A 14,415-nucleotide genomic window follows, 5' to 3' on the forward strand; every position below is an offset into this window, starting at 1 on the left:
GTCTGACTGCTGCATAACCCAGATTACTCCCAAGAGTAATCGTCTGTTTTACCATATTTTCCCCACTTGTGAAAATTTCAATAAAGGTTTTTATAATTGTCAATGGCACTTTGATAGACTTTGTAAGTGGCCTCTCACCTTTTTTGGCACTAAGGTGGTCAAAGTAATAAAAATAGAGCTGACATTTGAATATCTTTAGGATTTTCACATCATTATTGGCAAATCAACATATCCACACCAGAGGTTGAATCATTGTGTTGTCAGTCCAGCAGTCTTTAAAATAAAGTGACATGACTCTATGAAGATTTTATTTTAACTCAATATCATTTAGAAATTCTTTTGTGCTACTTTTAGAATAGGAAATGCTTGGGGATTTTCTGGACACATTAGAAGCATCCGGGGAACTGAAAAAAGGTTAATTCTGGCATGCTGGAAAGTGCTTTAGGAGATAAATGATTCACTCTGGCACAGTTCATATCCCTAATTAAAGATGTTAGCTCAAGAATGACACAAATTTGCCAAGGAAGCAATCCAACAGAATGACAAATGTGTCATGGTTCTGCAACAAATAAGGATAATAAGCTATAATATATAAAAATAAAAATATTCATTTAGAATCAATCATTGGCAAGGAACCCGTAGATAATGGTACCCGAGGCACATTGTAGCAAGCAGTTTGTTTTATATCATTCTATCATTTGGCTGCAAGGGCCAGAATATAACCAAATGTTGATTTATTTTAAAGTAGTTTCAAGGGAGAAAAGAAGATTTCATGAAACACCAAACCTTGCTGCCAGTGTGCAATTTTAACATTTAAAAAAGTTATGATGTGCCGGCTTGAGGAATCTAAATAACTACCTCCACTATGCCATGATTAACAAGTCCATTTCCGCAACTACAACACTGCACTCTCTTGGTTTCCTTCTTTTCTAGTACAGTATCTGCTGACATCTATTGGACCTTTATACAACTGCTTTGCTGGATCGAATGCTAAACAAGCAAACAGATCCATTTCAAGAATTCTGCCAACACTAACAGTCATAATGACAGGATTATTAATAATTGAACTTTTTTTCCTAATCATCTGTTTTGAATCATCTATTTTGAAGGTTGCAACTTGATTTTTTTTTTCCCCAAGAACTAACAGGAACAACTAACAGCAACTTAAGAATAACCCTGTGGGCAACATACCAGACAGCTGCTGGCACCCATGAGAATGGAGCCCTGGGAGGAGGATCGGAAGCAAGAGGAGGACCAGCGGTCGGGGTTGTGGCCTGGGGTGGGGGGGGGGGTGGGGTGGCGGAGGGGGGGGAGATGAGATCGAAGGTCAAATGAGAGGATAGAATAACTGGGGGGATATGGTGCAAATAGGAGGTTCGGGGTCAGGATCAGAGTCCGGGTGTTAGAATCAAAGGCTTGGGAGGAAGGATACGAAGCCTTGGGGGATAAAAGGCTGAAGGGGTGAGACAAGGGGGAGTAGGAGGCTGGGACGGGGGTAATGGAGGATAAAAGGATGGGATGATGGCGATTGAGGGAGAGGAGGGACGGTGATCGAGGAGGGGAGCAGCTTCCTGTCGACTTAAAATGTGAAATCAGAAGGAACTCCACATTCAGATAAATAAATTTCAAAAATTGAACTTTTTGGTGGCTGGTGGTTGCAAAATCTACTTTTATTGAGTGCATTGGTGCTGACTCTCCCAGCAAGGTAGATTTGGCGGTTGATAGTAGCCGAGGGTGACAGCAGCCCATGTTATTCCTGTGCAGCCCAAAGGAGCATTCCTGCTCCTCTTGCCCTCACCAAAATCATTTCAAACTTTTGGGCCATCTTTGGCTGTAATACTGGAAAAAAACTGGACAGAGCATGCCAGACTGATGCACACTCCACCTAGCTGCTTCACAAAATAGCAACTGGAGGAGTCCCAATCATGTCACAGGACCTTAAATTGTATGCTAAAAGGGAATATTGCCTGAAACAGCTGAGTGCTCTAGCTGCCCAGCAATAGGTCCCTTTTGCAATAGTGACGGCCAAATAAGAACTGGCAACAGGGCAATGAGATTTTCTCGAGGTTTACCACCCATTTCCACTGGTAGAACCAGTGCTAATTTCCCCCCTTGTTTCAGATGCGGCCTACATATATCCACACTTATTAGTGTTAGGATGATCCTATTTATTTGAGCCCAGTGTGGGAGGAAGGCTTGGGAGGAAGGATACGAAGCCTTGGGGGATAAAAGGCTGAAGGGGTGAGACAAGAGGGAGTAGGAGGCTGGGAGGGGGGTAATGGAGGATAAAAGGATGGAATGATGGTGATTGGGGGAGGGGAGGGACGGTGATCGAGGAGGGGAGCAGCTTCCTGTCGACTTAAAATGTGAAATCGGAAGGAACTCCACATTCAGATAATCCAAGAAATCATTCCTTGTATTGATTAGCCTGCTAGTGAATTGCCGATTGGTGAAGAAATTTCAAGACTATGACCACCCCCCTCACCCGCCCCCCCACCCCTCCCCAATCCTGTCCACACTTCCTATGACCATAATTACCAAAAAGAAGAGGAGAATAATTTTTTAAGCTCAGTCAAGTTCTAAAAAGGTTGCGAGAGGCAGCTTGGCTAACACTGGGAATTAAATTATCGACACTGAGGTTTTTTTTCTGCCAGAGAGTGACTGGAATGAAAGGAACAATGAAAAGTGAGCATTTTGCCCATGATTCGGGATAGCTGAGCACACATTTGTTATTTTATATGTCTGGGAAACATAATAGAAGTTCAAAAAAAAAGTTTGAAAATATTACCCTGTCCAGTTGTATCTGTTCTGCAAAACGAAAGCTTCTGGTTACATCCCGAGGTTGTGTAAGTCAGTACTGTGCAGTAAAACTAACACAGAACCACACAACACAGAAGGAGGCCATTTGGCCCATCATGCCTGTGCCACTTCTTTGAAAAAGCTGGCAAATTATCCTACTTTTTTCTTATTCGATCGTGGGATGTGGCCGCTGCTGGCTAGGCCAGCATTTATTGCTCATACGTAATTACCCTTGATAAGGTGGTGGTGAGCTCTGTTATTGCGTGTAGGGACATCCACAGTGCTGTTAGGAAGGGAGTTCTAGGATTATGACCCAGCAACAGTGAAAGAACCGGTGACATAATTCCAAATCAGGATGGTGTGTGGCCTGGAGGGGAAACTGCACATGGTGATGTTCCCTGTGTCTACTGCCCTTGTCTTTTTAGTTGGTAGAGGTTGCGGGCTTGGAAGGTGCTGTTGAAGGAGCCTTGGTGAGTTGCTGCAGTGCATCTTGTAGATGGTACACACTGCTGCCACTGTGCATCGGTGGTGGAAGGAATGAATCTTGAAGGTGATGGATGGGCTGCCAATCAAAGCAGGCTGCTTTGTCCTGGATGGTGTCGAGCTTCTTGAGCTGCACCCATCCAGGAAGTGGAGAGTATTCCATCACACGCCTGACTTGTGCCTTGTCGATGGTGGACAGGCATTGGGGAGTCAGAAGGTGAGTTACTCGCCACAGAATTCCCAGCCTCTAACCTGCTCTTGTAGCCCCAGCTTTTATGTGGCTGGTCCAGTTCAGTTTTTGGTTAATGGTAATTCCCAGGATGTTGATATCAGGGGAGTCAGTGATGGTCATGCCATTGAACGTCAAGGGGAGATAGTTAGATTCTCTCTTGTTTGACATGTCATTGCCTGGCACTTGTGTGGCACGAATGTTACTTACCACTTATGAACTCAAGCCTGGATGTTGTCCAGGTCCTGCTGCATATGAACATGGGCTGCTTCAGTTTCTGAAGAGTTGCAAATTATGCTGAACATTCTGCAATCATCAGCGAACATCCCCACTTCTGACCTTATGATGGAGGGAAGGACATTGATGAAGCAGCTGAAGTTGGTTGGGCCTAGGACACTACCCTGAGCAGCTCCTGCAGTGATGTCCTGGGACTGAGATGACTGACCTCCAACAACCACAACCATCTTAATTAAAAGCAAAATACTGCAGATGCTGGAAATCTGAAATAAAAACAAGAAATGCTGGAAATACTTAGCAGGTCTGAAATGTTAACTCTGCTTCTCTCTCTACAGATGCTGCCAGACCTGCTGAGTATTTCCAGTATTTCTTGCTTTTTACTTTAAACCACAACCATCTTCCTTTGTGCTAGGTACAACACAAACCAGCACAGCGTTCTCCCCCGATTTCCCATTGACTCCAGTTTTACTCGGGCTCCTTAATGCCATACTCGGTCAAATGCTGCCTTGATGTCAAGGGCAGTCACTCTCACCTCACCTCTGGAGTTCAGCTCTTTTGTCCATGTTTGGACCAAGGCTGTAATGAGATCAGGAGTTGAGTGGTCCTGGCAGAACCCGAACTGAGCATCAGTGAGCAGGCTATTGCTGAGTAAGTGCCACTTAATAGCACTGTCGATGACCCCTTCCATCACTTTACTGATAATCGAGAGTAGGATGATGAAGCGGTAATTGGCCAGGTTGTATTTGTCCTGCTTTTTGTGAACAGGATATACCTGGGCAATTTTCCACATTGCCGGGTGAATGCCAGTGCTGTAGCTGTACTGGGCTAGGGGCGCAGCTAGTTCTGGAGCATAAGTGGGTGGCACAGTGGCGCAGTGGTTAGCACCACAGCCTCACAGCTCCAGCGACCTGGGTTCAATTCCGGGTACTGCCTGTGTGGAGTTTGCAAGTTCTCCCTGTGTCTGCGTGGGTTTCCTCCGGGTGCTTCGGTTTCCTCCCACATGCCAAAGACTTGCAGGTTGATAGGTAAATTGGCCATTAGAAATTGCCCCTAGTATAGGTAGGTGGTAGGGGAATATAGGGACAGGTAGGGATGTGGTAGGAATATGGAATTAGTGTAGGATTAGTATAAATGGGTGGTTGATGGTCGGCACAGACTCGGTGGTCTGAAGGGCCTGTTTCAGTGCTGTATCTCTAAAAAAAAAGTCTTCAGTACTATTGCCAAAATGTTGTCAGGGCCCATAGCCTTTGCAGTATCCAGTACCTTCAGCTGTTTCTTGATACCACATGGAGTGAATCAGACTGGCTGAAGACAACCATGCTGGGGACTTCAGGAGGAGGCCGAGATGGATCATCAACTCGGCACTTCTGGCTGAAGATGGATTCACGACTGGATGTGGCAGGACTGCAGAGCTTAGATCTGATCCATTGGTTGTGGGATCGCTTAGCCCTGTCTATCACATGCTGCTTCCGTTGTTTGGCATGCAAGTAGTCCTGTGTTGTAGCTTCATCATGCCGACACTTCATTTTTAGGTATGCCTGGTGCTGCTCCTTCAGCACTCTTCATTGAAGTAGGATTGATCCAATGGCTTGATGGTAATGGTAGATTGGGGGATATGCCGGGCCATGAGGTTACAGATTGTGGTTGAATACAACTCCGCTGCTGCTGATGGCCCACAGTGCCTCATGGATGCCCAATTTTGAGTTGCTAGATCTGTTCAAAATCCATCCCATTTAGCATGGTGGTAGTGCCACACAACATGATAGAGGGCATCCTCAAAGTGCAGTGATCACTCCTACCAATACTGTCATGGACAGATGCATCTGCGATAGGTAGATTGGTGAGGACGAAGTCAAGAGGTTTTTCCCTCTTGTTGGTTCCCTCACCACCTGCCGCAGACCCTGTTTAGCAGCTATGTCCTTTAGGACTCAGCCAGCCCGGTCAGTAGTGGTGCTACCGAGCCACTCTTCATGATGGACACTGAAGTCCCCCACCCAGAGTACATGCCGTGCCCTTGCTACCCTGACTGCTTCCTCCAAGTGGAGTTCAACATGGAGAAGCACGGATTCATCAGCCAAGAGGCAGGGGGTGGTAGGTGGTAATTAGCAGGAGGTTTACTTGCCCATTTTTGACCTGATACCATTGTCTGGAGTCAATGTTGAGGACTCCCAGGGCAACTCCCTCCCGTCTGTATACCACTGTGCCGCCACCTCTGGTGGGTCTGTTCTGCTAGTGGGACAGGACATACCCAGGATGGTGATGGTGGTGTCTGGAACATTCTCTGCAAGGTATGATTCCATGAGTATGACCATGTCAGTCTGTTGCTTGGCTAGTATGTGGGACTGCTCTCCCAATTTCGGCACTAGCCCCCAGATGTTCGTAAGGAGGACTTTGCAGGGTTGACAGGGCTGGGTTTGCTGTTGTCATTTCCAGTGCTTGTATGTTCATTCCCCACAGCCCTGCAAATTTTTCCTTTTTAAGTTCATATCCAATTCCCTTTTGCCTGAGGGGAGGCGGTGCTGTAGTGCTAATGTCACTAGACGAGAATCTAGATGCCTAAGCTCATGCTCTGGGGACATGGGCTTGAATCGCACCACGGCAGATGATTAAATTTGAGTTCAATTAATAAATGTAGAATTAAAAGCTAGTCTAGTGATGACTATGTAACCATTGTCAATTGTAAAAACCCATCTGGTTCAAGAACGAAATCTGCCATCCTTGCCTGGCCTACATGTGACTCCAGACCCACAGCAATGTGGTTGATTCTTAAAATGCCCTCTCAAATGGCCTAGCAAGCCACTCAGTTCAAGGGCAATTAGGGATGGGCAATAAATGCTGGTGTTGCCAGTGATGCCCACATCTCACAAAAAAAATGTTAAAACGTTGTTATTGAATCTGCATCCATTTCAGACAGTGCATTCCAGATCATAACAACTCATAGAATTATAAAGAATTTACAGTACATTCAACCCAGTTGCTGGTGGTGATATTTAACATAGGAGCAGGAGTAAGCCATTCTACCCATCGGATCTGCTCCGCAATTCAATATGATCATGGCTGATCATCCACTTCAATGCCTTTTTTCCACATTATCCCCATATCCCTTTATGTCATTGGGATTTAGAAATCTATCAATCTCTGCTTTAAATATAGTCAGTGACTGAGCTTCCACAACCCTCTGGGGTAGATAATTCCAAAGATTCACAACCTTCTGAGTAAATAAATTTCTCCTCATCTCTGTCCTAAGTGGCTTCCCCCTTATTTTGAAATTGTGTCCCCTGGTTCTAGACTCCCCATCCAGGGGAAACATCTTATCTGCATCTACCCTGTCTATCCCTTTAAGTATTTTGTAGGTTTCAATGAAATCACCTCTCATTTAAGGTCAACTAATCACCATGTAAACAAATTTCTTCTCATCTTCCCACTGAAGTATTTGCCAATTATCATAAATCTGTGCCCTCTGGTTACTGACCCTCCTGTCTGTGGAAACAATTTATCTCTAACCACTCTATCACCTTCATAATTTTGAACACTTCTATTAAATTACCCCTTAACCCTCTCTGCTCTAAGTCAAACAATCCCTGTCTCTCCAATTTCTCTACATAACGCAGTTCTCTCATCACTGGTATAATTGCAGTAAGTTTCCTTTGCACCCTCTCCAAGGCCACGACATCCTTCTAAAAGTGAAAAGTTGAGAATTGGACACAATGCTTCAGCTGAAGGAGTGATTTATAAATATTTACCATTACTTCCTTTCTTTTGTATTCTATGCCCCTATTTATAAAGCCCAAGGTTCAAGATGCTATTTTAACAGTCTTGTCAACTTGTCCACCAAGTTGTGCATGGGAAATGAAAACAGCAACATTTTGTCATGCATAGGTATGAGGGTAAGATTTCAAGGAGAACGGAAAGAGGGTGAGATGTTTCAAACCCTGCAGAAGTTCCTCCAGCCAATATCGTTCATTCCAGATGGGGTGGATATGGGTTGAAATTGGCCTTATGAGTTGAGTCTTACCTTAGGAATTCTTGTGAGGTCTTACTCTTTCTTTATTCATTGCAGCCAGGTCCTTGGACAAATGCTTCTGGTGCTGGCCTGGACTAGAACCTCTGCCCACTGTTGCCAGAAAGCTAACCAGGAAACCTTCTTGCTCCTGGCTGGAAAGATAAGGTCCCTCCTCCTGCTGACCTTAGAGTCATATAGTTGTACAGCATAGACACAGGCCCTTCGGCCCACTGCGTCCATGCCGACCATAATGCCTATCTATACTAATCCCACCTGCCTGCATTAATTCCATATCCCTCTATGCCTTGCTCATTCAAGTACCTGTCCAGATGTCTGTTAAATGTTGCTACAGTTCCTGCCTCCACCACCTCCTCTGGCAGCTCATTTCAGATATCTACTATTCTTTTGTGTGAAAAATGTACTCCTTTTGTCCCCTTTAAACCTCCTCCCTCTCACCTTAAATCTACACCCTCTAGTTTTAGTCACCCCCTACCATGGGAAACAGACTCTGGCTATCTACCCTATCTATGTCTCTCATAATTTTATATACCTCTATCATGTCCCCTCTCAGCCTCCTTCGCTCCAGGGAAAACAGATCCAGTCTATCCAATCTCTCTTTATAATTCAAGCCCTCCAAACCAGGCAACATCCTTGTGAATCTTTTCAGCATCCTCTCTAGCTTAATCACATCTTTCCTGTAGCGTGGCGACCAGAACTGCACACAGTACTCCAAGTGCGGACTAACCAACGTTATGTACAACTGTAACATGACGTCCCAACTCTTGTACTCAATACCTCGACTGATGAAGGCAAGCATGCCATACACCTTCTTCACCACCCTGTCTACCTGTGTTGCCACTTTCAAGGAACTATGTACTTGCATCCCAAGGTGTCTCTGCTCAACAACACTCCCCAGGGCCCTGCCATTCACTGTATATGTCCTGCCCTTCTCCACCAACACCACCAAAGTAGCATCAAAAGAGCAAGGAGTACCGCCTGCATCTCTTATGTTTGCCCTTTCTGAGATGTTCAGAATGAAGCTGATTGCAGCCTCCCCTTCTAAGAGGTGCTGGCTGCCATGAACTGACATCAGTAATGTCTGACTTCCTGCCACCATTAGGAGAGATGCCAGTAAACAGCAGTGGAAGCTTGCTTTTTTCATGTTCAACCATCATGGGAACAAATAAAGGGCAGCCCCAGCACCCATGTGAACAGCCCCATGATCAGAACATGTCTATTATTTTACAAGAACACAAGAAATAGGAGCAGAAGTAGAACATATGGCCCATCGAGTCTGCTCCACCATTCAATACGATCATGGCTGATCTTGGGCTTCAAATCCACTTTCCTGCCCGCTCCCCATTTCCCTTGATTCCCTGCAAGACTAAAAAAATCTATCTATCCCAGCCTTAAATTATTCAATGATGGAGCATCCACAACCCTCTGGGGTAGAGAATTCCAAAGATTCACAACCCTTTGAGTGAAGTAATTTCTCCTCATCGCAGTCCTGAATGAGTGACCCCTTATCCTGAGACAGTGTCCCTGTGTTCTGTGGTCGTTTCAGCAGCTCTGTCACTGGGGTTGGAGAGGAGGCTTGGATGGCCCACCGACCTGCCGCCTGGAGGCCACCTTCAAGTATATACCAGGCTTTAGACTCAGCAGGGGGCCTGTCTGACACCAGGAGGTTCCGTCGGTGTGGGCTAATGGCCCTTGATTGGGATCTTAATTGGTGCAGGCTCTGTAGAGCAGGCTGCTACTTCCCCTGGCAGCCCACGCCAGGTATGTTGTCTGGAGGTGGGACAGCAACAGCGAGCCACCCCTATGGGGTTTTGCGATACTTTCCTGGCAATCCACCCCTCCGGACTCCAAAGCTGCTTCCAAAGAGCTGGAAAAATTTGGCCCAATACTTTATTTTAAACCCTATCATAAGCTTTCAAAACCTTATCAGGTCACCCCTTAACTTCTGCAAAATAATGAAAAAAAACTCTAACTTCTGTGTAAATGTAACCCCGCCTGGTAATAGCTTAATGAATTTACACTTCATCTTCTCCACAGCTTTTATATCCTTCCTAGAATGGGGGTATTTATAACAGTACAGAATATTCCAATGTCAGTCTAGATTCTTGAACAAGTTTCCAGCATTTTGCTTTTATTTCAATGTTACCTCCTTGCTTTGGCATTCTATGCTTCCAGATTATAAAGAAGTCAAGGATGTAGCTGACCTTTTTGATGGCATATCTACTTTTATTGTCATCTTTGATGATCTCTGTACCCACACATCAAGGTCCCTTTGCAACTCTACTCCATTTAAAATCTTACCATTTATGGTCCACTTTCTTGTTCTTATTTCTAAAAAGTATTACTTCATGTTTCTCTTACTTCATACTTCTCACTGAACTACCTATCTGCTTATCCTGTTAGCCTATGTCTCCCTGCCATCTTTCATAGTCCTTTTTCCATCAATTTGCCATACCCATCCTCCAATTTGGTGTCGTCGGCAAATGTTTTTATTGTTCCCTAAATTCCTAAGTCTGGATCATATCTTTATATAATAAATACAAGTGCTCCAACAGAATCTCTGTTGAATACCGCTAACATTATTTCAGTCTGAAAATCCTTTACCCTCATGCTGCTTTGTGCCTTCCATTAACCTCACAATCTACATGAATTCTTAATTCCATGCTATAGGTACTTTATATCACACCTGATCAGTTAAAAAAAAACATAGATAAACCATGTGGAGTATATTCCTTTCATTTGTCAGCTGTGGCTCAGTTGGTAGCATCTTTATCTCTGAGTCACAAGGTTCTGGCTTCAAGTCCTGCTCAAAGATACTTCATTGGCTTTGAGATGAATGGTGGTTGTAAAAAGCACTATAGAAATGAAAGTTTTTTTTTCTGTTTATCGTCTATTTTCTTTAAAGAATTCTATAGGTTAGTCAAGAACAACCTACCCTTTAGAAATCTGTGTTGACTGACTGATTGATTCATGTTTCTCCAAAGTGTGTAGAAATTTAATGTATTGTACACTGTAATAGTTAACCACCAACTGAAGATGAACTTGCCACTCATATTCTGACTTATTCTTGTCACCATTTTTGAAGACCAGTCACAATTTCCCTTTTCACAGAATTTTGGAAAATTATAGTCGGAATGTCAGCTTATACATTGAAAAATATTACTGTGTGATCTGACAAGATCAGTTTTCTAGCTTCTCAAAAGAAATGTTCCAATGTCTGTATTGGCAGCATTACTGAAATGACTAGTCATTACAGAGAACTTTAGTATGCAATCATCTACAGTACCAGCAAATTTAAAGGAAAAAAGAAACTTACAGATTCTTGATTCTGCACAGGTGTAACAACATTCTTGTCCCTCCAGTCAAATTTTGATGGTAACGCTGGCCTCTTAGTATCCTTGGGAAATGATGTGTATTTGGGAAGTTGCACTGATCTTGAACCTAAATATGTTGCTGCAGGTTTAATTATAAAATATTATTTTTTTCCTTCCTCCTCAATATCAGTTTTTAGTAAAATGTAAGAATATAATTTCAAAAATCCCAGTACATTAGTCCATATTCAGCTCCAAAGAAATTAAGTAGTTCTTCCAAAAAGCAAAGTTCTGCATGGATGTTTAACATGCCCATGTTGCATACCTGGTTGTGTGCTACTGTATTTTAATGCCGACATTAATCCATTTTAAAATGGAAGGCTTTAATAACTAAATAAAAATACATACAGGAACGTAATAGGAGCACATTCAGCATTATTGTGAACTTTTCTATTTGGAGGTCCTCCCCATATGTTCTGATTTCAGTCTGGTTGCAGATAGTCAAGGGATTTCACTTTATAATTTAGTCAGTTTGCACTATAGGTTACAGCAATGAAAGTACAAAAAAGGTAAAAGGTGGCAGTTCTTACAGGTAGTATCTACCTCAATGTCAGTTCCTGCACCTACAACAGATCTGTACTTCTAGCTGGATTCATTGTGCACTCAGTCGAGCAAAGATAAGTGCTTGAAAGCAAGACAGAATATAGTTATCTAGCACCACCTAGTGCTCCATGCTCAAGTAGTATACACTCTCCTTTACACATGCAATCAACCAGAAATGATGATTTGCGAAGAATTCAGAACAGCAGTGTTAGATTTCCTCAGTTCTTTATTTGTACCAAAATTAAAACCAAAAAGAAAAAAAACTTTTTTTTTTGGTATATATATATATATATATATATATATAAAAGACTTGGATATTGGAATACAGAGTAAAATTTCAAAATTTGCTGATGATACCAAACCTGGAGGTGTGGCAGACAGTGAAGATGATACCAATTGACTACAACAGGACAGAGATAGGATAGCAGAATAGGCAGGCGAGTTGCAAATGTAATTTAACATATTTTGGCAGATTGATAGAGAGAGGCAATGTAGACTAAATGGCAGAGTTCTAAAGAGTATGCAGGGACAGAGGGACCTGGGGTTCATGTGCATGGATCTTTGAAAGTGGTAGAACATATGGAGAGTAGTTCACAAAGCATATAGGATCTTGGGCTTTGTAAATAGAGATAGTGAGTACAAAAGCAGGCAAGTTATGCTGAACCTTTTTAAAGCTCTGATTGGAGTATTGTGTTTAGTTCCGGTCACCACACTTTGGGAAGGATGTGAGGGTCCTTGAAAGGATAGAGGAGATTTACCTGAATGGTTCCAGGGATGAGGGATTTTAGCTACAAGGTTAGGTTGGAGAAGCTGGGGTTGTTCTTCCTGCAGCAAAGAAGATTGAGGGGAGATTTGATAGAGGTATACTAGATTTAAGGAGGCCCAAAAGAATACTAGATTATGACAGGTTTGGAATATGTCGACAAAGAAAAGCTGTTCCCATTAGCTGATGGTACAAGGACTAGAGCACACAGATTTAAAGTTATGGGGAAGAGATGCAGGGGGATGTTTAGTTTAGATTAGTTTAGAGATACAGCACTGAAACAGGCCCTTCGGCACACCGAGTCTGTGCCGACCATCAACCACCCACTTATACTAATCCTACACTAATCCCATATTCCTACCACATCCCCACCTGTCCCAATATTTCCCTACCACCTACCTATACTAGGGGCAATTTATAATGGTCAAATTACCTACCACCCTGCAAGTCTTTTGGCTGTGGGAAGAAACCGGAGCACCCGGAGAAAACCCACGCAGACACAGGGAGAACCTGCAAACTCCACACAGGCAGTACCCAGAATTGAACCCAGGTCGCTGGAGCTGTGAGGCTGCGGTGCTAACCACTGCGTCACTGAGGAAGAACACTTTTTATGCAGTGAGCAGTAATGACTTGGAACTAGGTGTCTACAAGCATGGTGGAAGCAGAGACAATTAATGATTTCAAAAGGAAATTGGGGGATATAAATTTGCAGGCATACAGGGATAGAGCAGGGGAATGGGACTGATTGGATTGCTCTACAGAGCTGACATGGGTTCGAAGGGCCGAAAGACCTCTTTCTGTGCCGTAATGACTCTCTGACTACAAAATCTTTCTTGGTGGTCCATTGGCACAAACTAGTGCATTAATGTGCTCAATGTGCTCTTTCATTGCAGCAGCTTATTTGGGAGCAGAGAGTGCGAGCGAGTGAGCCGCTGGGAAGGTCAGTTTCAGCTTAAACTTAATTTCCTTTTGTTTTCGGCGGACCAAGGGGCTGCTGGGTAAGTAAAACCCTATATATTTGGGCCGTTTCTGAACCCGAGACACTACACGGGTAGTGTCTCCCACCCGCCCTCCTCCTCTAACCAAAAAAAAAGGACTCGGTGGTGTGTAGATAAGGTAAGGCTTTTTCTACTTTGTTTTTTATCGTGTGATTGGTAAAAACTTTTCGTTCCTTTTACATTTATCTAAGTTTCAGACTAAGTTAAGCTTAAGATTAAAATTGGCAGGAGATCTCAGACCCGTGTTATGCTCCTCTTGCTCAATGTGGCAGCTCAGGGACACGGCTGATGTCCCTGACTCCTTCACGTGCAGGAAGTGTATCCAGCTGCAGCTCGTTAGACCGCATGATGGCTCTGGAGCTGCGGATGGACTCACTTTGGAGCATCCGCGATGCTGAGGAGGTAGTGGATAGCACGTTTAGCGAATTGGTCACACCGCAGATTAGGATTGCTGAGGGAGAAAGGGAATGGGTGACCAAAAGGCAGAGAAAGAGCAGGAAGGCAGCGCAGGTGTCCCCTGCGGTCATCTCCCTCCATAACAGGTATACCGTTTTGGATACTGTTGAGGGAGATGGCTCACCAGGGGAAGGCAGCAGTAGCCAGGTTCATGGCACCGTGGCTGGCTCTGCTGTTCAGAAGGGTGGGAAAAAGAGTGGAAGGGCTATAGTCATAGGGGATCCGATTGTAAGGGGAGTAGATAGGCGGTTCTGTGGTCGAAAACGAGACTCCCGAATGGTATGTTGCCTCCCAGGTGCACGGGTCAGGGATGTCTCAGATCGGCTGCAGAACATTCTGAAGGGGGAGGGTGAACAGTCAGTTGTCGTTGTGCACATAGGCACCAATAATATAGGTAAAAAACAGGATGAGGTCCTACAAGCAGAATTTAGGGAGTTAGGAGCCAAGTTAAAAAGTAGGACCTCAGAGGTAGTAATCTCAGGATTGCTACCAGTGCAACGTGATAGTCAGAGTAG

The 14,415-nt window shown here is 44.0% G+C and overlaps 1 protein-coding gene across 1 annotated transcript in view; it reads right to left on the minus strand.

The window, feature by feature from the left end:
* Positions 1 to 14,415, minus strand: part of ctso (cathepsin O) — a 76,627-nt gene that overhangs the window by 49,067 nt on the left and 13,145 nt on the right. The window contains exon 3 of the mRNA XM_068042012.1: positions 11,086 to 11,222. Within this exon, the coding sequence (XP_067898113.1) occupies positions 11,086 to 11,222 (137 nt within the window). The remainder of the gene's footprint in view (positions 1 to 11,085; positions 11,223 to 14,415) is intronic.

The sequence above is a fragment of the Heterodontus francisci genome, chromosome 1, assembly GCF_036365525.1.
Source record: "Heterodontus francisci isolate sHetFra1 chromosome 1, sHetFra1.hap1, whole genome shotgun sequence".
Classification (NCBI taxonomy): Eukaryota; Metazoa; Chordata; class Chondrichthyes; order Heterodontiformes; family Heterodontidae; genus Heterodontus; species Heterodontus francisci.